Below are 27,887 nucleotides of genomic sequence, written 5' to 3' on the forward strand. Positions count from 1 at the left end.
CACAGATATTAGTGAAATTTGGCCTTAACTATAGGATGATTTATGGTACCTTGGACATGGAAGGTTTGCTGCACCAACTATTGATGCCGCTACCCCAGTGAACGTCCTCTTGCTTCATTTTATAACTTCTCCATAACATTTGCACTTCCCACTAAGAAGCACAGCTTTCCTGAAAAAATAAACTGAACATAAGCATATCAATACAGAGTGTCTGTCTTCTTCACGGTCGCTACAATGAGTTGAGTATGCTGTAAAGTTCTAGGAGGAGAACCATAGTTACATCACCTTCCAAAACACCTTCCATCTAATTTTTACAGTACAAGGAAGTTATCTCCAATGCGAAGCAGAGGGGATCTTCGAAATATGTGAAGCAGCAAATCGGCAAGGACCTCTAATAATTTGTCAAGTACCAAATAGAAATGATGGAATCGCATGCATAACTCCAGCTGGGAAACATGAGAAGAATATAGCTAAAAAAGCCAAACCGAACTACCAAAAGAGAACGGATATTTGTACATAATTAAGAATCCTCTGGCTGTACGGAGGTATCCATTTCAATACCTTCATCAGAATTTCAGTCAACAACTCGTGAAAGGGTAATTAAAAAGTGCATGCGGAACTTCTCTGTTCATATCTGTAAAAGAATTTGATTGCAGAAAAGGGAAAACATTGGTTGTCGGATGAAATAAGTTACCTCAATTTGTTTAAAGTTTGAACACAAGGAAACAATTTTTTTTGGTCGGATGGAAGAGAACCATAGTTATATCACCGTCCAACACACATTCCATCTAATTTTTACAGTACAAGGAAGTCATCTCCAATGGGAAGCAGAGGGAATCTTCGAAATATGTGAAGCAGCAAATCGACAAGGATCTCTAATAATTTGTTAAAGACCAAACAGAAACGATGGAATCGCATGCATAACTCCAGCCGGGAAACATGAAGCAAGGAGAATATAGCTAAAAAAGCCAAACCAAACTACCAAAAGAGAAGGAATATTTGTGCATAATTAAGGACCCTCTAGCGGTACGGAGGTATCCATTTCAATACCTTCATCAGATTTTCAGTCAACTCAAGAAAGGGTAATTAAAAGTGCATGTGAAACTTCTCTTTCACATCTGTGGAAGAGTTTGATTGCAGAAAAGGGAAAACATTAGTTGTCAAAGGGAATAAGTTACCTCAATTTGTTTGAGATTTGAACACAAGGGAATGATTTGTGGTAGTGGATCAAGAACCTTTCAAGAGCGACGAGAACTTATCCGCGGTCTTCTCCCTCAGATTCAGATTCATCTTTGACGACTACTCCCTCAGATTCATATTCATGTTCATCGTCTTCTCCCAAATTTAATTTCCGGCAACCAGTTATACGAACCTTTCCCTGTCCCATCAAGCTGGACAGATCGGGCAACTTCCGTAAAGATCCACAGGAATCAATCTCCAATTCTTGCAAAGACTCTGGTAGTTCACCTTGAATCTCAACCAGATTAGGACAGTGGCGTACTTGAAGACTTCTTAGTTCGCTTGAATTACTTAGATCAGGTAGGATCTGCAGCTGTCCAAAACCAGAAAGCCGCAAATCTCGTTGATTCAATCGAGTAAATCCAAGAAATGCCTTGGCGTTTAATTGACTGCAACGCTGTATTTCAACATGTTGCTTACCCATCAAGCATGACAGATCGGGCAAATTCTGTAAAGAATCACAGCAAGAAATATGCAATTTATCCAAAAACCGTGGGAGTTGGCCTTGAATCTCAACCAGATTACCACAGTTATATACTAGAAGACTCCTTAGTTTGTTTAAATTGCTTAGATCAGGTAGTATCTTTACCTGTCCAAGGCTCCGAAGCTCCAAATCTCGTAGGTTCTCCAAACAACCAAGGCCTTGAATCTCTTCAATTGCAGCGAACGAAATGTAGAGAGATGAAAGATTCTTCAAATTCGACAGATCCTCCATCGAGCAAAGTGAGTTGCAATGTTCCAAACGCAAGGAGGATAAACTTGAGGGTAGCCTCGGGAGGCGACGCAGATTATGGCAGGATTTGAGGCGAAGCGACTTGAGATGAGGAGGGAGGGTAAGGTCTGCTGGTGAGGTGGTCAGGCGCAGAGACTCTTGTTTCCGCAAGTTTGCGATCCACCGTGGCATCGGATTTCCCAAAAGCCCATCAGATTCCTCATCAGAATCACGCGAGCAAAACTCCAGATCCAATTCCCTTAAATTAGTGAGGTTTGACAGATCTGGAAATATATGCAACCAATGCAGATATAGAGTGACAAGACTTTCAGGAAGCTTCGGTACTGCGTATATTTCAAAATCTTCCAATTTCAAAATCTTTAGAGATCGATTTCTGTAGATGCAATTGTCGATGTCCACAGGGTCTCGATAAAAAATTTTCACTCCTATTTCTTCGAGCTTCTCAATCTTCCAAAGGACATCGGGTATTGTCCTTATACTAGTGTCCCTCATCTCCAATATTTTCAAATTTTTCAAGTTTCCGATAGAGTCAGGTGGTTCTTTGATCTTCGTCTCGGCTATGTCCAACTCAATTAGCGATTCCAAATTCCCAACCTCATCTGGCAGCCTCTGAAGTTCTTCACAACCATGTACACTAAAAAAAACTAAGCGTTTCAACCGACAAATCGACCCATCAATTTCGCCTAATCTTCTACAATAGTTTAGTATCAAACGTTCTAAATTTGCGTGAGCAGATAAATTGGGAGTTCTCTCCAAGTGTTGACAATAGCTCAGATTTAGAACTTTCAAATTCTTCATTGCCTATTAAAAAAAAAAGTCATGTGGGCATTACGTTTGAATAAAATAAGACGGAAGAATAAGTGTTGTCCAGCATATAGCATACCTTCATGTGGCTCCATCCCTTCCAATTATGAGTAATTTTACTGAAAGATAGATCAAGAAAAACCATGTCCTCCAATGAGAAATGTGTAATCTTAAAAGTTGGGAGAATGTGATGCCAAGAAAGCCATCGTAAGTGGGGAAGAAGATTTGAATTCTCCTCGAAAACATTTGCTGGAAGAACATTCGATGACGATTTGTGCCAGAGAAGCCTATCTTCTGCAAGAAAATCTCCCATATAACCATCGACTTCAAGAAACCTTAGATCTGAAAGGCTCTCAAAGCCCTCGTAGGTAAAACGGTACTGTCGCTGGTTGTCCAACTTGAGACGAAGAGCTTCAACTTCTTTATTTCCCTGCCCAAAGGAAAAATTTAAAAACAAAAAAAATTGGAAGGGAAACACATTTATTCAAGTCCACTATATTAAGCAGTTGAGTTCAATAGTATCATTCCTGTAATCTCAAAAGAGCAAAAATATTAGTTGAGGAAGTCCTAATGGTGATGGACAATACAAAAAGTAACTGGCTTTTTTTCTTTGAAAAAGAATCCATAAATACTGGGAATTTGTATGGGGGATTTTACCTTATATTTCCTCAGCAAATCCAATCCCTCATTAGGATCCCACACCCTACTTTGCTTCTTTATTTTCATCGCACTTTCTTGACGCACGATATCTCTTCCAAGGTCTCCGAGTTGGTCGTGCATCCACACTTTATTATCCTCTGCAATCTTAATCAAGCACATGTTCCGCAAAACTTCCATGGCGTCTTCTGGGTATTTAGACTCATCCCAGAAATGAAGCACAATGTCTTTGTCATATCCAATCAAAAGACAAGCCACATCAAGGAATATATGTTGTTGTCGAATATCTAATGCATCATAGCTTATTCTCAACTTACTTTGAACTGTCGCATGAGGAACATTTTCCAGCTTCCTCAAAGTGAGATCCCACTTTTCCTTTTTAGTGCGACATAAAAGTGAACCTATCACCTCAAGAGTAAGCGGAAGACCTCCAGCAATGGCTATCACCCTCTTGGACTGGTCAATATAGCCATCCAAAGGATAATCTTTTCTCAAGGCATGTTTGCTAAACAGTTGAAGAGATTGATCGGGATTCATGCAGCTAAGCTCATAACTGCAGTCCACTTCGGGAACCTCAAGAATATCTTTGTTCCTTGTAGTAATAATTATTTTGCTCCCTTCGCCTAACCAATCACGCTTACCCACAAGTGCATCAATATGATTCCCTTCTTCCACATCATCTAAAAGAATGAGGACTTTTTTATTAAACAACTTGTCTCTAATTGTCCGAGTCCCTTCATCGGTGTCTTTTAGGGAAAATTTCAAAAAAGGGCCCGAAGTGCTCTCGTTTTCTCAAATAAGGGCCTGAAGTGAATTTTGTTTCAAATAAGGGCCCAAAGTGCTCAAATTGTTTCAAAAGAGGGCCTAACCAAGGGCATTTTTGTCTTTTATATTTTTTTTTTATTTCTTTAATGTTTTTCTTTACCTTTTCTTTTTTCTCCTCCCCTCCCTCCCGTTCATCATCTTCCCCACGCAACCGATCGATTCCGCCATTGAATTCATGCGGACTCCACATAAAGAGGGAGAGAAGCCATGATTGGAAGAAGCTAAAGTGGTAGTCGCCCTCTCTCTATTCAACACCCTCTCTCTCTACCTCTACTTCCGCCCCTACCCGTAGCGAACCCTCGAAGCTTCTTCCTCACAAATCCGCGACGACGATCCGACCGGTTTCATCCCTCAATCAACCATCCTCGGGCCAATGGTAAAAAAATATAAGTCACGAATTCAATACCTTTAATTTCAAAAGAAAGAAACCTTCAAGCCTCTCTCTCTCTCTCTAGCAGCGGCGGACCTCGTCGGCAACGCCCTCGGGGCCCTTGATCGGCAATTGCAGAAGCGGATGACGACCCCATGTCTTCGCAAGTCTCTCGGTCTTCTTCTTCTTCCTCTCAAGCATCCACCTCCGAAACTTACCTCCTTGACTTCATCATCGCCAACAAAGTCGGGCTCCGCCACTATTCCGGCACCATCAGCGGCCGCGAGATGGTGGGCCTTGTCCGCAAACCTTTGAATCCCTACGACGAGAACACAATCCGCCATCTGGGTCCTCAACACCAGGACCATCCAGGTCGGCCACATCGAGCGCGACATCGTCGCTGTCCTTGCCCCACACTCGCAACTGCAGTAGCAAGTTCAGGATACCCTGCCAAGTTCACATTTTTGCGAGAGTCGAGGCCTTCGACCTCGTTAAGTCGGCTATTTCACGAGGCGGGTTAGTGCTCATTTTGGACGTGGGTGCTTCGTTTGCCTTGTCGGAGGCGGTCGTGGTGAAGGAGAAGAAGGGTCAAAAGGGGGTGAGGTGTGTGGATGAAATTTTTAAGCTGGTGGACAAGAATGTCGAGAAGAATGCGACGATGGAAGCCCTGGAGCCACCGAGGGAGGTGATAAAGTTCGCGCTCTTCGATCACCAGAAGAAGGGGTTGGGTTGGTTGGTTCATAGGGAGAACTCCAGAGAATTGCGTGGGGAGAATGATGAACAGGAGGGAGGGGAGGAGAAAAAGAAAAGGTAAAGAAAAACATTAAAGAAATAACAAAAATGTAAAAGACAAAAATGCCCTTAGTTAGGCCCTCTTTTGAAATAATTTGAGCACTTCAGGCCCTTAATTGAAACAAAGTTCACTTCAGGCCCTTATTTGAGAAAACGATGGCACTTTCGGACCCTTTTTGAAATTTTCCCTGTCTTTTATGTTTATAAATTGCACTTTGAGGATATCAGAGACGAGCTGATTCCGCAAGCATTGAATGCCCTTACCTTTTGACCTTTCTCGAATGTCGGGAAGAAAGCAAAAATTCTCAAAGTCGTGTGAGAGCTTATTGTAGATCACTTTGGCAATAGTCGTCTTTCCAATGCCACCCATTCCATGAATTCCTATAATCTTCGTTTCACTTGTCCCAGCACCTACCATTTTCATGATTGCATCTGCATGGTTGTCGACATTGATGAAGCAGGCTGATACCGCCAAATAAGCCTTTTTCAACTCACTGAAAACCTTCTGAGTAAATTTTCTTGCGAACTCACCTTCTTTCCTAGTGTTTGTCCAAGGCAAAAGACAATGAATTAGAAAACTATGTTCTAACAAGATGAACTCTAGATGTGTTCTTCAAGGATTTATTCCATTGTAGATGAATTAACGTTCGCACTTACAGTTAATAAATGAACAGAACTGAAAAAAAAAGGAAAAAAAGCATGTTGGTTGGAATAAAATGGGACAAAATCGGGATTGTGCTATTACTTAACGTGTTTTCTGCGGTACAACTTCAATAACACAGAATTTAATTTCAACAAGGCTAACGCAAATCTAGAAAAGAAACCATATGAAATTCAACGAGTTTTAATGATCCAAGGCACATGAGATGGAATGCTAAAACTAATCACCTGTTCGGCATGTTGTGCAGGTCCCATCCGTTTAGAAACGACACTTCTTCGAGAGCAACCTTCCACTCACGCATAGTCTCTTCGTCGTATCGCTTCTTATTTACATGTGAACGAAAGGCCTCTCCATAACCCCCGATCTGGTGCCGAACCTCTGAAGGCGCCACATCATAAAAAATGGGTATGATCTTTTGTCCCCCAGTTTTCTTGCACTCAACCATCTGGGCTACCTCCTTGAGACACCACACGCTGGAGGCATAACCTTTCGAAAAGATAGGTATTGAGATCTTCGACTGCTTAATTGCTTGAAGAAGCTCTGAGGCAAACTCTTCCCCAACGCGGAGGTCTTCATCATCCTTAAATGCACGGATTCCTGCATCTACGAGACTGGTGTAAAGGAAGTCGGTGAAACCAGCTCGAGTATCTGGTCCTCTAAAGCTCAAGAATACTTCATAGTCATATCCGGAAGATGTTGCCGTTTCGTTGAGCAGCGGCGCAGTGGAAGTAGGAGCAGCACTCTCCGTGGTTCCCTTATTTGGAGCTGAATCACTATCTGCTCTGCCCTCTACAGCGATCTGACCTGCTCTTTTCTTCTTCAGGAATTCTATGAACAGGATAGCAGAGACAGCGACGGCAGCAACCGTCACCATACAGGACAACCAAAAGTACTCAAACATCTTTGAGGTTGGAAACACAGGCGAATGGTGGAATAGCAGAGATGAGAGGTAGCACTCGAGATCAAGGATGAAATACAAGAAGCAAAGGCAGTATCAGATCTCAAGGAGCGAAATTTCATAAACGGTCAAATAAGAATGATTCATTGCAGCCTACCAAAGTTGACAAACGCAAGGTTTTTCAACAGCAGAGTGATGCCAAAACGCATTTGGAAGAATCTGTTTCAGACACCAAGATCAACACCAAGTTCTGGCACGAAACGAGGCCATCTTCCGTGCATCCCAGGTCGACCCAAACTCAGTAGTTGAAGCTGCCCTCGCATCACATCACAGGAAAATTGTCTTAGATGAAACCCAAAAACCCAAAAACTCAAAAAGGGGGAGTAAATTTCGAAGCAACCTTCCTGTCCGCCAGCTAACTGAACCTCTCAAGCTGAACATAGATGGATCTTTTGGCCGAAGGAACATGGGAGGGTGCAGTCGCAGGGTTGGTGCCGAGACTCAAAAACGAAGCGAACCCTTTTTTGCGATTGAAATTGAAACCCTAGCCTTGCTGGAGTCGTCGCTGGTGTACTTGGATTGGAGGCGAAGATATCCTTTGTTTACATGTTAAAGGAACCGAGTTGTACTTTGAGCGAGTGAGTGAAATGTCTCTTTTCCGACCAAAAGAAAAGGAAAAACAGCAGAGTGGGGCCATTCCCAACCCAATTCTTCTCTTTTCTCTGCACCCACCACAACGCAATTGAGATTCTTCGCGTTCGAGGGACGACTCTGCCCGAGGCACGCTTCGCTTCTTTGCCTGTACATAACTGTAGACAACATACGCTACCGTTCCTTCCTAGTTTCGGATGCCTTCTGAAGATGGAACTTCAGAAGATGTGACTCATGAGTGATCGAGTCTCTCTGTTTCGCGACACCGTTGAAATTACCAAAGAGCAAAGAGAGAAAGTTCGAATGATTTACCCACTCATTCCTCAAGCTGTGGACGTCGCTGTAGGCAGATCCCGCAGAACAACACCCTGAACTTCATTCATGTCTTTCTCTCCGGTCGCCCTACACTAAAATATTCAAAGCAAAGAACACCAAGGAAAACCTTTGGCCGGAATATTAAAGGAATTTAAAATATATATACATTTTGTGTTGTAATATTAGAAATTTAATAAGTCTGGCACTTAAATGATTGTTATTATCTGATTTGACACTTAAGTGAGCCGGTGAAAAAAGTCGAACACCGAAATGAGCGCAGTACACAAATTTTAACACTTTCGATGTTTTTTTGGCGAAAATCTGGATAACCAAATTGGCAAACGACTTCAACAACTCAAAAAAAAAGTGTGAAATTCATAATAAAATATGTAAAGCAAGTATTCCCTCGGTATTTTGAAGATCTAGAACGTAATATTGACATTGTAAAATAATAATGTTGCACACAAGAAGGAAAGGACTTTTTTTTTTTTATTGATTTTTTAGAACTTTTGTGATAAGGTTGTTCGTAAGATATAAAATGTTCCTAAGATTTTTTTTTTTTTTTTTGCATATCTTTGTTCGAAACGGGATCTTACTTTATTTTTAAATTCTTTCTAGATTCAAGGGCTAACTACTGAATCACAAATAAATAACCGGGAATAGATTCATAGGTCTAATGCCTTATAATAGAATTTAAGGTTAGTAGAAATAGTGGATCACATAGATTCAATAAATGAGGTGGCTTTATTAAGAATTCAAATATGAAAAAAAAAAATGGCTGAAACTTACCAAAAAAAACAAAAGGGCAGAAAAGAAAGCATTTGTTCATATTTTAAATTTAAGTTTAAAATTGAAATATACAAGCAATAAAACATATTTTTTTAGCGATAAAGCAGATTGGCCGTCAAACTTTGGATGAGCCTTAAAAAGCCGTACTACATTCGAAATTGAGATATCCATACATGGTTTCTTTTGATGAAACATGTGAATTTTAGATGAAGTCATATTGTTCATTTGATAACTGTATTTTCGAATGTTCGAATTTGATAAAAAATAAAACTTTTTTTAATTGAACTTTTCAAAAAGTGAGAAAATTTAAGCTAAAAGCTCAAACTGGCTCGGACAAGCCGAGTAGTTTCGATGTGGGCCTTCTTTTTACGGGCTGGGCCAACAATCCCTTTAGGCCCAAGCCGTTAACACCCCAAGAGAGAGTAGGTGTGGATAGTGTTGTTAAAAGAGGAAAAAAAAAATTTCCATGGTATATAATAAAGAGAAATTGATTGCACGTGTCAAATAACTTCGAAAAAGGACACTTAAGTATAATCATCCAAAGTATTCGCGATATACCAAACTGACTGGACTAAACCAGTAAAAAGTTAATCACACCCGCAAATTAATAAACCCCCAAAAAGGACTTGTTTAAAACTTCATTTACATCCACATTGCCAATCGACAATCATCCCTGAGAAATTCAGAAAAAGCCTATATCTCGTAACTTCTTGGTGGACAACTTGCAATGACACTCTGACCAAAAAAAAAACTTGCAATGACACGATGGGCATGTCCGATTTATCCTCAGCCAAGTGTGATGGGCCGAGGTTTTCGAGGTGCGACCGGTCAATCATCCGGCTGAAAAAAATCCCAAGACTTGCTATGTCTTAGCAAACTAGGATTTCTTAATGTTCTCTAAAATTCTCTAGAATATTTTCAAGGGCGAGCGATATGGTAATTGTCACTCACTCCCGAAGCTTCCTTTTTATTATCGATAGCTAGGTAAATGAGAGATGCGATCTTAGCCATTAATCGGATATAGATCAACAGTTATAATCCAAGACCCTCTCCTATATAAAGAGGTGCACTCTTCTTCATTTGATCAGAGAATTCACAAGAAAGAATACAAAAACATTCCTCCTAGAGTCCTAAATGATATAAAGGAAGCCTAAGTCGCCGCATGGATTACCTTGATGAAATTTATGAGTGTATGAGACCAACCCATGCGAACAAGTTGGTCTCACATCCCAATTCCTTCCATGCAAATCGCACATTCCAGGTCATATCACAATTCGCACATTCCGGGTGACCTTGTGATGCGGGGAAGTAGTAAAAAGCGTTTCCAAAGGATAGACTGAAATTTGATAGAATGAATTGTGCCGATTACATAGGGTGGACGTCGTTTATATAGGTAGGATCCCTTGATATTAAAGATAACATAAAACAAGATAAAGAATCAAATCAAAATCAAATCAAATATTACGATAAGATATATCGCAAAGTTGCCTAAAATCGAAAAGCGCCCAAAAACCTATCTAAACTAATACGAAATGCGAAAATACAACGTCAATCACAGCAAAGCTGTGGATATTGATCAGCGGCCCGTTTCCTTGCAGGTGACCGAATTTGAACGCAATCCGAGCTCACCGGACCCAAGTGCAAATCAGCGGTGGGATCGCCCCGACTTCTAACGATCGCGTTTTTTCAAGAAATTACACGTCGGTTGTTCTACATCACCTTGTGCGTCATGCTCATCACCACCTGCGTCCCCTTGCACCTCTTGTTGCAAGTGTTGTTCGTTGCGAGTGTTGTTCATTGCGCGGGATGCGACCTTGTGATCTCGGACACCAGCTCGTCGCGGGTTGCATGCGTCCAGGCAGCGTCCTACCCTCAACTTCCGCTGCGCCACTATATCTAGTCCAATGGGAAGGGCAGCCGCATGGCATCCATCATGGAAGACATGATCGCCCACGATGGTGACGACGAGGAGTGGTCGTGGGACATGAAAGGCGCACTCGGGGTGATCGAACTATGGTCAAAGATCCGACGTTCTGTTCCTCCTTGTGCTTGGGCAGACTATGGAGGCCTTGGACTTGGCACGACATGATCACACAAGATTCGAGTAAAGACTTATCGTCTGGAACAAGTGATGGTAATCCTGGACGAAAGCTTGATAATCCGACATCTTTGAGGATAGCAAGTGAAATGTTCTTGGTATATGTACATGGTGAACTTGATAATCCGACCTCTTTGCAAGGATCTTCAAGGATAGCAAGTGAAATGTTCTTGGATTGGGAATGTACATATACATGGTGAACTTGATTCCGACTAGGAAACAGAAACGTGAAACACAAATCAAGTGAAATAAATTTCAAGTACTTTCTTTTTGTTGTTTGTGACTTCTGGTTTGTCAAGATTGGAGAGAGAATATTCACAGAAAGATTGTGTCATAGAAATTAATCTCGTTATTAGACCGACTTCCAAGATTTCTTTGTTGATCGACAAAGAAAAGGGAATTAACTGATTTTAAGATGCTTTGAATTATCTGTATTTTTAGGAAGTCTCACCAGATTATTTGCTCATCTATTTTTCTTTTAGGCTTAATACCATAAAAACCTCAAACTGGTACACTTGTAACAAATTTATCCCAAACTATTTTTTTGACCACAAAAAACCCCAAATTAGTACAACTGTAACAAATTTATCCAAACTATTTTTTTGACCACAAAAAATCCTAAATTGACATATTTGTGATAAATTTATCCTAAACTAAATTTTTTTACCACAAAAAATCCCAAACTAATATACCAGTAACAAATTTACCGTCCATTAAATTGGGTTAATACCACGAAAAATCTAAAATTGATACACTTGTGACAAACATAGAGTAAAAACCCTGAAATGGTACGCCCGTGAACTATATTGCATGCCATCCAACTCAGCAATTTAATGCTTAAATTTAAGTAAAACTAACGGAAGGTAAATTTGTCACATATATACTAATTTGAGGTAAATTTATCACAAGTGTACCAGTTTGGATTTTTTGTAGTCAAAAAATTAGTTTGGAGTAAATTTGTCATAGGCGTATCAGTTTGAGATTTTTCATGGTATTACCCTTTTTTTAATATTACTTTGAATTCAAAAGATTAACATTGTAAAAGATTTAACAAAAATTGCCTTATCACGAAATATAGGGAAAAATCCAAATAAGGTCCCGAAGTCCTCATGTTTTCTCAAATAAGGGCCCCAAGTGAACCATATTTTAAATAAGGGCCTAAAATGCCCTCATTTTCTCAAATAAGAGCTCGAAGTGAATATTGTTTCAAATAAGGGTTTGAAATGACAATAAAATCTCAAAAAAAGACCTAATTTCAAGGGTATTTTAGTCTTTTTACTTATTTGATTTTTTTCTTTTTTATTATACTTTTTGTTATCTATTTTCTTAAAAAAAAAAAGAAAAAAAAAAGAGGAGAAAGTGGACGTTCACAAGCGGAAGGGGCAGCCCTCCCGCTTTGGGCCACCGCCCCACCGTCGGAGGGCGGTAAGCGGGGCCGGCAAAGGCTGGCGGGGTCGCCGGTGCCTCGGCGAGGCCGGCGACCCCGCCCGACTAGAGGCCCTCCTTGCCGGCCTTCGCCGCACCCGCCGACCCCCCACCAATAATGAGCCGGCGACCACGGGCAGAAGGGGCGGTCCTTCCGCCTATGTGTGCCTTTTTTTTTAATCGGGGAAAAGAAAAAAATGAATAAAAAAATTAAAATGGGAAATGACGAAAACGCCCTTCGGGCCGGACCCTTTTTTGAAACATTATGACCACTTTGGGCCCTTAATCGAAACGTCTTATGTCACTTTGGTTCCTTATTTAAAACATAGTTCGCTTGGGGCCTTTATTTGAAAAAACAAAAGGGCTTCAGGCCCTTCTTTGGATTTTTCCCTAGAATATATGTTCATGTTCTAGAAATCCGTTCTTTTTCATCTTTTTCACCTTCTTTTTTTTTTAATATTACTAAATCATTGCAGGTTTCATACTCATAAACAAGGACGAACCAGGGTAATTGCAAGAAACAATGCGCTTCAGTTTATCTCACTTCTCCGGAGAAAATAAAGATTCCGACTGCACTTCAAACCATCCATACTATGGCTTGCCGGGTCCTTGCTGAGTGCTGTCAGGGCTGTCATACGATGGATGGACGTATACGAATCGGCATCTGATGGAACCGAGCGTTTTCTTGAACCATCCTCGCATCAGGAACGTCTCCGCTTGAATCCATGGATGGCGTTCCAGATGCCAATGGCATGCTTGTATCAGGAGATGGACGTTCAACTTCTGATGCCGAATGGTGCGCTCTAGCCAAAGCTGAAGATGGTTCTGTTTCCAAAGCTTTGCGACTCTGGGCGGCTGCAAAACTTTCAGTATCACCTGCATGTGAAGACTCGCATATGCTCGTCAAGCCATCATCAGGATGTGCTTTATCTTTACCAGGGCGATGCCTCTCTCCATCATGTGAACTCTCCATGCCGTCTTGCATGGACATCTGATGAAGTTCATCCGAGTATGGGTGAGGACGAGCATAACATCTCGCCGGATGGGTTATTCACCATGACTTCCACTTCTACATTGCGCTGGAAACCTTTCAAGCCATTGAGCTCGTATTCCGCACTTTGGCCATCGTCCTTTGAGGTCGGAACATGGGACCGCATGGCCGACCATTGAGTAACTTAAAGTCTATGATTCTAGCGGAGGATGCACAACAATGATCAGCAATCTCCACATCCTGCAACATAATTATCATCTAGTGTCAGTAGGGAAACTCTAACCCAGTTCACTGGGGTTTAAAAACGGATTTTTCTTCTCAAAACAGAATTGGTTTAGGTATGTTGTCGGAAGAGTCGTGAGAGGACCATTTAAAAATTGGCCTCAATTAATCAGAAGAGTTCTTGCTGTTTTTAACATTTCGACCCCGAAACATGAATAGGAGAGAGAAGAATCATAACCTGGATTTATTGACCTATCTCCTGCTAGCTTAAGCTTTTCCTGGCCACAAAAGAAAAGAAATCACTGTCATAAGCAGATAAGTGAATGTATTACATGCAATCTAAGCTAAGTCCCACTTGACTATAGATGCCCCGACTCGTGGATTCATTCGAATCTAGGTGGTAGTGATCACAAATTCTGAGTTTCACATGTAGAATTCAGTCTGTTCTCAAGGAGTGTGTTGAACATATTCCAGGCGGCAGTGATAAGGCAGCAGTAATTTATCTCTTTTCCTGCGAGTTTAAGCTTTTGGAAGAACTAATTTCAGATTGCTTTGTGCTAAATGGACAACGAACTCCCCTTCGGTTTCTCCTTAAAAGCAAAGAATCAGAATATTTCAACCAGAGATCACTGGTGAAATACACAAAATGTAGAAGCGACCATTCCCTCAGCCTAATGTAGATCTTCATGGAGTCCTAATTCATGGACACAGGTCAAACCACCCTGGAGCAAACCAAACTAGGCATCCTGAAGTGAGTTCTAGCAGCATAATCGAAAGCAGAAAACCAGATGCATCAAAACTCTTCTCACCTTACCAAGGAAATCATGTGCGGTACGAAAGAATGCCCCAGCCAGTCCATCTTCCGGAGGTTGCAGAACTTCGCGGAAAAAAATGCTTATAGAATCGAACTAGAACTGTGGACGTGGTGAGTTGTGATCTCCCCCAAGCTTAATAGTTTTCTTGTCAACCTAAATAAAGATAATCACCATTTAGTGTGCCAAATGAAAATGCTGGATTGAGTGCTCTAAACAAAATCTTAAGCTATGGTATAGTATCTTTTCAAATGCAAGAATTCCAGAGAATGATGCATTTGCAGAGTAGCTAGTTCTCGCATTCCCACTCCCCAACAGGGAAAATCCATTTGCAGAATGTGGAAAGATTTTTTTATGTCCATAGGAGATATGACTTGAAAGACCAGAAGGTCGCAAATGGCCTCTAAGTAGAAATTGAAGCTCGTTCTAGGGTGGCAATTCCAGACATGACACGAGAAAACGGCTCTAACGCAGCAAAATATTCTGAGAGAAACCCAAATCCGACAAGACGCAGCATGACTTAACTCGAAACTGACACGAATTGACATATTCCCAGTCGTTTTGGTAATGATACGAGATGACACAAATAGTCGACATGAACACGACAGAAACAATAATTGCCAGATGCTACTCCGCAGCACTTTTAAGATCGAGCTACTAGGAAACTAGAAACGCGATAATAGAAACATCTTAAGGTTTTAATTTATTATTGCTTGTAAAGAGTAAGTTTGTCAGCTCCAATAAGTGTAAAGTGTCACACATCTGTAGCATTTTATGCGAAATATTTACCACATAGGCTTCACAGATTCTATCTGAGTGATGAGGACGTATAAAGTCATCTTCAGTGGCGTGCCCAATCAGAACTGGAATGAAGCATGTCTTTGCAACCTGTTGTAGCCAAACAAGAGATTAACCACACCATATACCAACAAGAGAATCAATTACAGGACACCAAAAACAATTATTTGCATGTCAGATTGAGTTTAGTCAAGTCAGCTTCTTCAAAAATTTCATTTAGAAAGCCCTGATGGTCTCAAGAAACAGAGTACATGGACAAAAGTGAATCAAGCATATAGAAGTCATAACAGTAAGACTTCTACATTTGCCAGGGGCATATCAGTCAGTCATAATCGAACTTTAAACACAACAAAACAATCACAACATATATTAGTACCTTAATAGGGTTAAGTTCCATGATATCGAAATTTGTTCTTTTCTGGACTGCCCTCCGGATGTATTGGATCACAATTTTTACCTGGCGAGTACACAGAAAGAAGAGGTTAAGGTACTAGGACTCCAAAGTTCTGATTAGTTAAGACTCAGCGTCATGATTACAACTTAAAAGCAAAATGGATACCCAGATAAAGAAATTGTAAGGGAGTCTCCAGGAGTATGCTCCCCTGTATGTTCAACCCGTACCCAATCTCCTATTCAGACAGTGAAATTTGTATGCATTTTCACGTTTCAAGAATTCTCTTCTGTCAATGCCATGCGTCGACGTAGAGTGGAGCAAGTGTCACTTATGACCATACATAAGTGTCCACGTCACCATGAATTCGGGAAAAAATTAATGGCCAAAACTTTAAGAAAAAAGTACTTGTTTCAGTTCAGAGAGAGTGTTAAAACATTAAATGGATCTTCTGTTACATATTTTAGAAACATGTGTACCAAGTACATACGCAAAACTATAAGATGGTAGTCTATCCCCCTACTCTTCGACATTAAAATAAGTTCCGGAGCATCTACTAACACTGAACTTGGGCAAGGGATACTTATAGGTATCCACTAACTCCATCATCAAGTCAACCAAAACAGAGAAGGGACTGTCAAGAACCATTCCAGCAATTGATGGATCCTCAGCTCCATACATTAGGCTGTGAGAAGGTTTACAGATTGTTAAGGACACATCAAACTGGCAAAAGTGCTTCCGACATAGAATTCATGATGGTGACTAACAAAAAGAAGCAGTCCTTTCCGGGACCAATGCAAAAAGTTTTCTTGAAGCAAATTAGCAAGAGAGCTCTCAAGGTCTCCCCCACTGAGATTACATGCAAAATTTCAAGCAAAAGAATGGGATCTCAATGGCTATAAGTACGTTGCAGCCTTGACCATGCCACAGAGGATGATAAACTACATAGTTTAGCACTGATGAGTTCTCTGCTTTGTACATTGTCCGCTTGCAAGCCTCAAGTAAGAGTTTCAAAGAAAAGGATTACCAAACCTAGTAGCAGCACCCATTGAATGACCCCACAAGCTGATCAAAGAGACATTTCCATCAGCCCGAAGATAGTCGACCACAACACTCAGGTCATCCTTCTGGAGGGGGCAAAAAGAGAGTAAGTTGGCAATTATAAGGAAGAATGATTTTGCTACAGCATGCATAAGGATGATAAGTTCAGGAGCTCTGCAACTGAAGCTAATGAGTTCTAGTTAAGACAAATACTGGAATTATTAAGCCCAATTGCTAAAAGGGGTTTCGACCGAGAGATCCAAGTATTGGCTCTAAAAGCATAATAACCCCACAGCAGAGTACAATATGGTTGTTTCATTCTACAGGGACTATGCTAAAACTTTCCCTAGGGCATAAGTATGCCTAGCACATTCACCTCAAGGGATTTCATGGTTTTCTTCACGTAGAAACTTACATATGTGAACAAGTCAAGATTAAATAAAGGAAAAAAACACAAAAAGAATACAAGTAGCTGTGCACGTCCATCTTGGAAAACAAATGCTTGGAAGAAAAAACACAACAATAGTTACTCCAATATACTAGTAGAAACTCACTCCATTCCGCCCCAAAGTCACATGTTCTCCCCCAGAAAGTCCTGGTCAGGAAAAATCGAGGGTGAAAACAGTAATGTTTGAAGGAAGCAAAATGATGGCCGCTTCACCCGCATCAACTCGGCACCCACTGCACTAAAGAAGAATATGAGAGCACAGAGACCTGATAATCTGTGATTTACAAGAGACTGGTGAAACTTGAAACTTCGCTAAAATCATGCAGTACGTATCAAAAGACAGTAAACCTGTTCCCATGGCAGAAAATTACGCATGGCAAAGGCTTTCCTCAACCATTAACCACAGGTACATAATGACTGCATTTCAGGACTTCACCATGAATGTTTGTGACCTTAAAAAGTTGTAGACCAACAGAGATTAATTATGAATAATATGAACAAGGAGTTGGAAATATTGCAAGACAGTCCACCGGCTAATCCATTTCTGGAAATTACATCTTTCTGTTAACACGAAATTACAACACGGCAATAATCAATACAAGAAACCCCTTCAAATTTAGACAGATTCCCTCTACTTATGAGAGAGGACTAAAGACACAGGTCACATCTCAAAAAATATATTGCTGTTCATTTTTGTCCTTTTCTGTATTGTTTGTTTGCGATTTAAGCTTTGTCCATTGATGATTCTATTCTACTACAAAAAACAACATGCAAGACGAACAACATATTCTCCAGTTTGGCCTATTTATATGACTTCCACGTTCTTCCATATATGCCCGGTTGCTCCTAGGCCTCTTTTTGTTTCCCCAGGTAACACTGAGTTTAATTTGTAGGTCTCATCATTCCTCAAGGTCATATATCTCATTCCATGCCTCTTCATTGAACCAGAACCTTTCTTCATCTATATGAATCAGAAAGGAGGTATCAAACTTCAAGAATGACATAATGACCCTGGCTCATGTGCTTCAGAAGGATAAGTACACATCATGACCACATTTGTCGAGCCGTGACCACCTTCATTGTAACTACACAAACTACTCTATAAGCATAGTAGTATGCAAATGAGCAAGGCTTTCCAGCTAAAAGTGCCAACACAGACAGAGATGCACAAATCCTAGTATTTCAAATGAGTGAAATATAATGGGATCAATATTGATGCAAATCTTTTAATTTTCACTGACTATGTATTTTAGGAAGTTACTCTTATTATCCAGATTAAGAGAACAATACTCAGCATATGCAACAAAACAGAACAATTCTGTCTCATTTAGGTGGCCTTTGTCACTTGCCACATTGCCTTGCACAAGTTGAAGAAACATTAAAAGAGAGAGTGTTCGCCTTGACCTAATCAAGCAATTATATCATCAAAACATCCTAGCTCAACAGAGGTCCGAGTCCTCTAGTCCGATATTTCTGACTGAGTCGATCCCTTCGAGCGTCGGTAGCTGGAGAGCCTTGGCATGACGAACACCATCTTCATACCTCATGACGGTCCTAGCCATGTAATTGTCTTCATGAATGTCTCACCCATCTTGTTAGTGAGGATGGAAAAGTATGAAATTCAATGAGGATAGCAAGTAAACACTTATTGAGTTGAGATTGGATGGGAAATCCGCTTCAAGTTCATCACAAAATTGTACCTCTATATCCTTCCTTTGATAGAATTTTCCTTTCAGCATGAACTCTTGGTCTAGTAAATCAGTTTTTGGATCATACTCCGCCCTGCATTTTAATAATGTATGTACTCATAATGACTTCCGAAGTTCTAATGACAAGGAGGGAAGTTGAAAAGTGGAACAAAAGAAAGACCGGCAAGTGATTAATGAGAATGGACCACCAGCAGAATTGGAACACGATCTCTCAAACATTGCCGTGCAATGGCTCTTTCTTGTTTTGGATAACTAGCCGCGCAATGACTCATAATGAAGAGAATCCAAAAGAAGGCCAAAAACATTGAGTTGCGCCACTTACACTGTTAAATCATTTTCCAAATTTCACAGTATTACTTACAAAACTTGTTACCAAATGCGTGAGGTGAGAACACTCATACACCTCGAAATCAACCCGGCAACTTCGTAATAGTCGACGAAATCGAAACCGAGACTCCTAAGAAATCACGAGCACAATCTATGACTAGAACCGCACAGTCCAATTGCTTATTCGTTCATCACCAAATTGGGAGCAAGACGTAGCCTTTCAACAGATTACCTGGGAGGCCGGATGACAAAGTTGACGAACTGCTCCATAGATTTCAGAATTTCAACACAAGATGAACGATCCTTTCCCTCTCTCTCCCTTCCTCTCTCTCTCTCTCTGCGCACAGCGCCCAGTGAAAACAACAAAGCAGTAAAAACCAGCTCATACAGAGACAGAGAAAGACAGACAGACCGAGAGTGAGAGAGATGAAGGAAGTTCGACGATGTTTCGAAGAACAAAGAGACGAAGAAACTTGCCTCGGTATCGTTGCTTCCCTCCTTTGTCTTGGCTCGTTTTCTTCTCATTCTTCTCTGTATTCTTCTGTCTCTGTTTCCCTGTACCGGAAACAAGAAACTAACCACTGCACTTTTTCGAGCAAAAACATCGTGGTTACCATGCCTGATAAACTATGTAGCTATTAAACTATATTTTCATCAGATAACTTAAATTTTTTACCAGAGTTCACAGCAATCTTTCCAAGCCTCAATAAATAGTTTTATGCTTGGTGCTAGATAAAAGAGACCGGATCAAGCATGATAAGAATATTAGAATATTCAAATATCAAATTAGGCCTTTGTTTAGTTGCTTAAATATTTTAATATGTGGTTTCGCATATTATACTTTTTCGGAAAATGCTCCCCTAATAGTACGTCAAGAAGATGTACAATCTTAATCGTAGACCCACTTATCATTATCGCGTGTTTACGCTTAGGCTAGCGGCTTCCTACTTTTTTCACGACAACACGCTGCATCAATCATGCCAATGTAGGAGGATGATTGGGTGGGACGAGCCAAGAAGTATATAACCCGCCCTGGCCCACTCACTTTGCCTCAAGCCTGGTCAGGTCTAGTTAACCTTTGGTCTTATAACCGCTGTAACTGAACATGAGTCTGGCATCGTACAGGCTCGTCCTGGCTCAGCCCGAACCCCAAGTACTCAAAGTTATCTTTGTGCAGACCTCGGCAAGGCCTCTAGTTATAGGGCCATGCACGGCCTGGTCGAACCCGAGCCAAACCTGCCCAACCTGAAATTCGGCATATGTTCTCTTGCGCACCGGCAGATTTGGACTGTAATTTTGGCCTGACTCGAGGGATGCCGATCGATCGCCCCTATTAACCGCCTTACATGATATATTCTCTCTTCCTTTCATTTGGTTGGGCTTCATGTGGATCCAAGAGAAGCATCTGATTTGTATCTTGCTTTGCTGATGCTACTTTTCCCTGGAAGAAATTGTTGAAAGTAAGGGGTATTCTCAGAGCCTTTTGTGACCAGATTGGAAATGGCAAATCAAAACCTTCATATGACAAGATAATTGGCATCCACATGGTGCTTTCTTGTATCTAATGCTGGTTGGTATGGGGCCCTGTTAGAATAGTGGAGTTGGTGTCTATCCAGGCTGCTTACCATGGCACTTTGAATCCCAACCGTAATGCTGAAGATAAGGTCCTGTTACTAGTTCAAACTGTTGAGATGCACGTATGAGTTGTGTTAAAGAAGTCTCACGTCGGAGAATTAATGTGGTGTTAAGCAAATAATATATCATAGTTAGCACCTTACCAAAAAAAATATATATATATATATATATATATCATAGTTAGCCCATAACTCATTGTCTTAAGCTTTTGAGTGAAGGTGGGTTCAAATAGTTATGTTGACCGGGTCGGCCTTGGGCTCCCTTTTGGCGATCTTCCCTGGCGAAGGTATCGAACTTTTGCTGTACGCTCCCAACACTAACTCTGGCCTTTTAACATCTTCTCCTTTTGCCTACCCTTAAAAGGATTGCCATGTGAGCAGCCTGTTGAACTTTTCTCTGTGTTTACTTTGGAGCCGTGGGGTTGACTCGAGGGATCATCTTATCTTTGCTTGTCGGTTCGTTCTGGTTGTGTGCTATGTTAGGCTGCTACTTATTTGAAAGCAAAAGGAAGGATTCATTTCATTCTCGGTTGGCATTTCTCATGATATGGTGCAGTGGCCAATTAAATTTTATGTTAAGCACGAATTTGAAGGACTTCGAGGGCTTCAAGTGAAAATTAATTCGACTCTATCACGAGGAGCTCTGCTCGAGATGGTGAATTCATTATTCATGCTGCTGTTCATGCTTGTCTGTTTGGATTTATATGCTTCCGAAACAAATGCAGTGCCGGAAAAAAACTTTATATCATCTTTGTTTGCCAATCAGGACCAAAAGAAGTTATCTTCCGGATGGAGGATCAGCGATGCCCTGGTTGAGTAACTGTATAAACAAAGAAGACCCACTTCCTTAAAGTGTCCATATTATTCTGGAGCAAAGTTCCACAACCAGAAAAGCATCAGAACCATATCCCTTTCCTCTAGCATCAAGCAAACCCAGCCGGCCAAGGAATTGGAGAGATTGCTTCCAGTTGAAGAAAGTCCAGTGATAATTGCAGAGACAAGATTAGAATATTATTAAACAATCTTGTTCAGAAAGGAAGCAGATTTGATCGCTGAAGTCGAGTATATATAATGCATACTGGTATGCCTATCTGAAGAGGATAGTGACTTTGGTTTAAGGTTTTTAAGTCTCTTCCTAAGCCTCAAAAGGTTCATCATGGCATCAGGAGGCGCGAAATCAGCAGCATTCGTCCTGTTACTCCTCAACCTCCTGCTCTACTTCGTTGTGAGTGTCATCGCCGTGTGGGCTGTGAATCATGCCATCATGAGATCTCGAGAAACTGGTAAATCTCCCGAGTCTCCGACCCAGTCAACCTTGTACCTTTAGCTTATCTAGCCACAAATTTCCTGTCCTAGAAAATGTATTTGCCAAAACAGTTCCGTCGAAAAGGATTTTGAGATGAGCATTTTCAATGTTTAATGTGCTCGGTGAATGTGTATAGTCGACTGATCTTTGATAAATTCAGTGATCTAATGGTAGTATCTCCATTTTCAGCTTCAGTTTTGGAGGTCCCGGCCCGTATATTCCCGATATACTTTCCGTTCGGAAACATGGCAACTGGATACCTAGTCATCTTCTCACTGATCGCAGGGATCGTGGGCATGACGACTTCGGCTACCGGCATCCAGAACATCACTCGAGGGGGTATCGCAAACTTGCACGCGGCTGCCGCCTCTTCTCTCATCACTTTGTTTCTAACTTTTTTGGCTATGGGGTGAGAGAGACCTTTCTCCAAGCTCTTATTTTTTTCTTCTTCAATTTGCTATATAGAGTTCAAGGAAAAAAAAAAAACCAATATGAGTTTCATCAGTAAAATGAAGCTTACGTTGTGACTGGTGCTCTTGCAGATTGGCATGTAAGGAAATCGACATCGGCTGGACTGATGCGAATCTGGTAAGTGATCAGACACCATTGACGTCCCTGTTGAATGGCATGAACAATCTACAGAGATCGTGTAGGCAGTGTTCTAAAGCATCCTGAATCGAAAAACCGAACCTAACCCAGAATGTCTCTCTCTTTTTCCTTCTTCTTTTTTTCTGGCGACAACCCAGAATGTCTTACATGGTTTTTTTCGGGAATTCCGATCGCCCTAGGCTGGTTTTGGTTTTGCTTTACCTCTTGCTTTTCAAGGTTCTAACAGTCAGAGTTGTGCTGCTACTTTGATGTGCAGAGAACTCTAGAAGTAATGGTGATATTTGTGAGTGCAACCCAGCTCTTCTGTACCGGTGCCGTTCATGCCGGGGTTTCAGATGTTACAAACACACAAAGTGCCTACCGCGGTGGAAGAGTTTGAAGCCAATCCAACCGTCTAGTATAAACTGCTTGAACAAGCCCTTCTTCAAAAACGTCATCTGAGTCCCAACCTTCTGTTCTGTAAATTTTTTTCTTCCCTATTTCTCGTATTATACTCCAGGGGCTGGTTATCTGAAGGAGTGTTTAATCTGATGTATTCTCGGTGTGTCGTGTGAATTTTCATAATCACTGATAAAGAACGAAACCCCGTGCCTCTGAAATCGCAATATTCATGACGAAGGACGAGTTGCTGTACAATTTATGCGGACCCGCATTGTTTAATTGAGTCGCGATCTAGAAGTCCCGGAAGTCTCTCCTGCAGCTTCCTTCCTCAGATGCTCATGATCTTTCGATTTCGCTTGGCACTACATTGTTTACCGTTTAGCAGTGTAATTCCGGGTCATGTATCAAGAAAAGAATAGATCACACGATTCTTCTGTCCCTACCAAACTCCCCCATTAGTGTAATTTTTAGTCAGGGAGATCAGAAGACATTATCAGTGTCGAAAATGCCGAAATAGAACCAACATGAACTCAAAGCATCTCAGATTAATAAAACATGGTGAAGAGTCATATGTTAGGATTTGCGACAATAACAAGTGACCGTTCCCGATTTTTGAAATCAAAACAGTCTTTGCCACGTCTAACAGACAACTTGATCTAGCCTGAATCGCTCTCGTCGATGGAAAGAGGTCGGTGGATATTAATGTCGCGCGAAGACATCGATCAATCAGGACAACGAAGCAATTGCCGTGGTGAAGTGTTGCCATGGCATCTGCACATCCTGTGGTTCATTCCCTCCTGTTCTTGGTGTTAAAAACTCACCTTTCCTTAGCTGCTTCCACGAAGGGTTCGAGTCCTCACCGGATTGTCACCAGGCTCATTCACCGAGATTCGCTCCTCTCTCCATACTACAATCCAAATGACACCATCCCCGATCGCGCAGCACGAATCCTGCAAAGCTCGACCGCAAGATTGGTCTACTTCGAATCCAAAGTCCTAGAGACAAACGTTCATCAGCTCAACCTTGTCCCATCCTTCCCTGAGCTCTTTGTCAACTTCTCCCTGGGTGATCCTCCCATTCGGCAACTTGCCGTCATGGACACGGGAAGCAATCTCTTGTGGGTCCGATGCGCTCCGTGCAGGAATTGCCGTGGGCAAAACACTCCGGTGCTCGACCCGCTCAGGTCATCCACATACTCGAGCGTGTCCTGCAGGACTTCCTACTGCAGCTATGCCCCACGCAGCAAATGCGACCGGTCCAACTGGTGCATCTACAACCAGACATACTATGACGGCCCCTCGTCAAGAGGAGTGCTTTCCAAGGATCAGCTCACGTTTGAAACTTGGGACGATGGGGCGATCACCGTGCCCGATGTGGTGTTCGGATGCGGCCATGACAATGGGAGATTCAGGGACGGGAGGATCACGGGCATCTTGGGGCTCGGCGCCCGGATGATATCCTTAGTATCGAGGCTCGGCTCGAAATTTTCGTATTGCATCGGCAATCTGATGGACCCCAGCTATGCGTACAACCACTTGATCCTAGGCGAAGGAGCAATATTCGAGGGCTATTCGACCCCTCTCGAAGTCGTCGAGGGACTCTACTACGTAACGCTCGAAGGCATAAGCATAGGCCAGAAAAGGCTCGACATCGACCGCAATGCCTTCAGAAGGACTAGGCGATACGACGGGGTGGTCATCGACTCGGGGTCGCCAATGACTTGGCTGGTTGAAGGAGCAGCCCAAGCGGTCCACAGCGAGGTGAAGAGCCTGCTGGACGGGGTCCTAGAACAAGTCTCAAACGGGGCATCATCGCCGCTGTGCTACCGGGGAACAGTGGGGCGAGACTTGATTGGGTTCCCGGTGATGACGCTCCACTTCGCGGATGGGGCCGACCTCGGGCTGGATGCGGCGAGCATGTTCTATCAGGTGAGGGACGACATGTTCTGCGTGGCGGTGGTCCGGAGCGACGTGGAGGGCCTGTCGATAGTCGGGCTGATGGCGCAGCAGTACTACAACATGGCCTTCGACGTCGCCGGGAAGAAGCTGTCCTTCCAGAGAATCGACTGTGCGCTTCTTGATGAGTAGCCATTTTTGCTGTAATATGGAATTAGTATATAGAAATGAAAATTATTTTCTAGTTAACCAAAATTTAAATAAAAAAATTAATTTGACATATTCCCCACTTTGACAAACCAACAAACTTGAAACGACGTTCCACCGTCTGATCCAATCTTGAGACCTCTGACCACATCCGACGGTGCAGATCAGCTCCCAGTCAACCATCCGAATCCACCCAATTTCCTTCCCCGATTTTCTCACAGCTTGACACGACCCACACCATCCCTTCTTCCTTCCTTTGCTCATCAGATTTTCCCGAGAAAATCAAAGAGAGAGAAACACCTCAACCCCGAGAGAGAGAGAGAGAGAGAGAGAGAGATGGACGGATACGCGAGGGTGGGCAAGTTGGAGAAGGACCTAGAGCTCGGAAATGGGGAGACGCTGTACCCGGGCCTGAGCTACGGCGAGAACCAGCTCCGATGGGGCTTCATCCGCAAGGTGTACGGGATCCTCGCCGCGCAGATCGTCCTCACCACCGTCGTCTCCTCCGTCACCGTCCTCTACGCCCCCGTCAACGACCTCCTCCGCGGGAACTCCGGCCTCTTGCTCTTCCTCATGTTCCTCCCCCTCCTTTGTGCGTGATCGCTCCAGATCTTACCGTTTCTGTTTCTGCTGATGTTGACTTTTCTCTTCTGCCTGCGTGTTTGGTGTGTGATTCGGTAGGGATAATTGCCTGCATTTTTGTCGCGATTCGTGGTTGATGCGATGTTTTATTGAGTTATGTAGCTGATGGTAGTTGTGATTGCTAATCTTGACGTCTCTCTTTCTGTTTCGCTTGTGATTTCGGGCAATTGTTTGTGTTTGATTGGGCTCGGGTGTGGGCAGATGTTCTGATCTTCGGTCGATTTCATGTAGAGCAGGGAATTGAAATTTGATGGGGTTTTATGTTGGTGGTTGTGGTGTTTTTGCAACTATCTATGTACTTCTGATGTATTTTTTGTAATGACGAGAATCGGTTGCTTTACTTTCGGCCGTGTGACTTGGGGCTCTGTTCCTGTTGTTGATTTTTCTTCTCCCATTGGAGATCTCTCCTGATGACCATGTTGATGTAGCCCCTAGAATTATACTAGAGCAAAGAATACACATCACTTAACATCGGTGTTTCGAGTTGAATTGCCTGAGGTTGATGATCCCCATTGCCACCAAATTGAACTCGTGATTTTGTCTCAGATCAGTAAATTTAATTGGGTTGCTGCGTGTGTTAGTGTTGCAGTACCAACCCGTGATCAAGTAACATGTTTTGGCATTACTTCCGTGAAGGAACTTTTATGACAAACAAAAGTCATCTTCTTCATCCAAACATAGAGTTATCAAGGAAGTTTGAATTTGTTTGTCATTGAGTATCAGAACCATCTCTCTTGACATGATTGGTATGTTTTTAGGTCATTCCGGTGCCTGCCACTGGTCTAAAACCCAAGTCAGCTCCTGATTTTGTCTTCCATAGTTATTGCCTCGTTCATATCTCTCCTGTTTAATAATCATCTGCACCTTTATGTGTTCTGTAAATACTGGCTACACATAAAGAAATATATCTTAGCTTGGAGTTTGATGTGGTTTCTGCGCCCCTGTTATGTTTCTTTGGTAGCTTCATGCATTAAGTAATGGAACTGAATCTCCTTTATTGGGTGTTCGTGATCGCTGGCAAGTTAAATCTTAAATTCCTGCAGAGGCCCTTTCTCTTTGGCTTTTCAGGTTGTGGAAGTGGAGAGGATTACTTTGCTTTATTTTAATTTGTAAAGCAATTTTAATCGTGATATCTCTGCAGCGTTGTGGCCTCTTCACATTTATCAGCAGAAGCACCCATTGAACTTTGTCTTCCTCGGTCTCTTTACCTTGTCACTGAGCTTCACTGTTGGTGTCAGCTGTGCAAATACCGATGGTTGGTGTCTATTCCCTGGAGCATCATGCGCAAATCGCTCTTTCAGATTTCAGTTGTCTGAAATTTTCTTGCATGTTGTCTGCCTGCAGGAAGAATTGTCCTTGAAGCCTTGATTTTGACCTCATCAGTGGTTTGTGCCTTGACTGGATACACTTTCTGGGCTTCTAAGAAGGGCAAGGATTTCAGCTATCTTGGTCCAATCCTCTTTACCGGCCTCATTGTTCTCATCATGACTAGCTTCATGCAGGTTGGGCTCTTCAACCGCATGTATAATATGCCTACAACAATCACCTCTCGCATGCTTTCATAAGCTCATTCAGATTTTCTTTGTTATGACTATGCAGATGATGTTCCCGGTTGGCCCTACATCAGTGGCCATCTATGGTGGAATAGCTGCTGTCATCTTCTCAGGGTACATTGTTTATGACACCGAGAACTTGATCAAGCGCTTTACCTACGATGAGTACATTTGGGCATCCGTCACTCTTTATCTGGACATCCTGAACCTGTTCCTTACCATTTTGAGGATGCTGAGGCAGGGAGACAACTAGATGTACATTTGACTTCTCCGCAGCAGCACAACTATGTACTTATGCTGGGGACCCGTAAATTGGGAGGATGTACTTATGTTTACATGTTCTACTTTAGCTGAGAGTTATGGGGTCTCTCTCTGGATTAAGTGGTTGGCTCCCTTTCTTTATATCCTTGTTCACTCTGCATGACCGGAATTGATAGTCAAAATGCGTGCTATCTTCAGGTTGTCTTGTCCCTGTTTTGAGTTAAAAAGTACATGTTGCACTCTGGAATTTGCTACTCTCTCTATCAAATAGTGTGATTTGCGGTTTCGCTCTTGTATGGCGAGTCGGTGGCTATGGTCTGATTTGACACAAGGACCGACACAATGGAATGTGTAGGGTGAATCAATTTGAGTGAAAGTTTTGCTGTAAAAAAGATTTCATTGT

At 42.1% G+C, this 27,887-nt stretch overlaps 3 protein-coding genes, 1 long non-coding RNA gene and 1 pseudogene across 16 annotated transcripts in view; 3 read left to right on the forward strand and 2 right to left on the reverse strand.

Moving 5' to 3' along the window:
* Positions 1 to 27,887, reverse strand: part of LOC115728661 (disease resistance protein RUN1-like) — a 1,102,447-nt gene that overhangs the window by 595,206 nt on the left and 479,354 nt on the right. For 7 of the 13 annotated variants that reach the window (XR_007197282.1, XR_007197281.1, XR_007197278.1 and 4 more), the window contains exons 3-4: positions 2,856 to 3,206; positions 1,264 to 2,773 (exon numbers count right to left, since the gene is read on the reverse strand). Coding sequence is in view for 1 of the 13 variants with exons in the window: in XM_048273386.1 (XP_048129343.1) it covers positions 1,265 to 2,773; positions 2,856 to 3,206 (1,860 nt within the window). In the remaining 12 variants the exon portion in view is untranslated. Of the gene's footprint in view, positions 1 to 49; positions 183 to 694; positions 735 to 1,218; positions 2,774 to 2,855; positions 3,207 to 10,604; positions 10,615 to 27,887 lie in introns of those variants that run through there. The other 6 variants (XR_007197286.1, XR_007197283.1, XR_007197290.1 and 3 more) reach the window with 5 other exon arrangements.
* The window catches only part of LOC125313790, a 483,189-nt gene that overhangs the window by 49,842 nt on the left and 405,460 nt on the right, over positions 1 to 27,887 (forward strand). The gene's annotated exons all lie outside the window — the stretch shown is intronic.
* Positions 13,895 to 19,269, reverse strand: LOC115728720 (annotated as a pseudogene).
* On the forward strand, positions 21,720 to 23,139 carry LOC115728717 (membrane protein PM19L). Its single transcript, XM_030659086.2, has 4 exons — positions 21,720 to 21,913; positions 22,126 to 22,345; positions 22,479 to 22,524; positions 22,802 to 23,139. The coding sequence occupies exons 1-4, from the start codon at positions 21,787 to 21,789 to the stop codon at positions 22,922 to 22,924; spliced, it is 516 nt and encodes a 171-aa protein (XP_030514946.1). The 5' UTR covers positions 21,720 to 21,786; the 3' UTR covers positions 22,925 to 23,139.
* LOC115728716 (BI1-like protein) lies at positions 25,222 to 27,778 on the forward strand. The gene is made up of 4 exons (XM_030659085.2): positions 25,222 to 25,620; positions 26,812 to 26,925; positions 27,015 to 27,172; positions 27,270 to 27,778. Exons 1-4 carry the CDS (start codon positions 25,365 to 25,367, stop codon positions 27,474 to 27,476), a joined length of 735 nt encoding a protein of 244 aa, XP_030514945.2. The 5' UTR covers positions 25,222 to 25,364; the 3' UTR covers positions 27,477 to 27,778.

The sequence above is a fragment of the Rhodamnia argentea genome, chromosome 1 (genome assembly GCF_020921035.1).
Source record: "Rhodamnia argentea isolate NSW1041297 chromosome 1, ASM2092103v1, whole genome shotgun sequence".
NCBI classification, from domain to species: domain Eukaryota; kingdom Viridiplantae; phylum Streptophyta; class Magnoliopsida; order Myrtales; family Myrtaceae; genus Rhodamnia; species Rhodamnia argentea.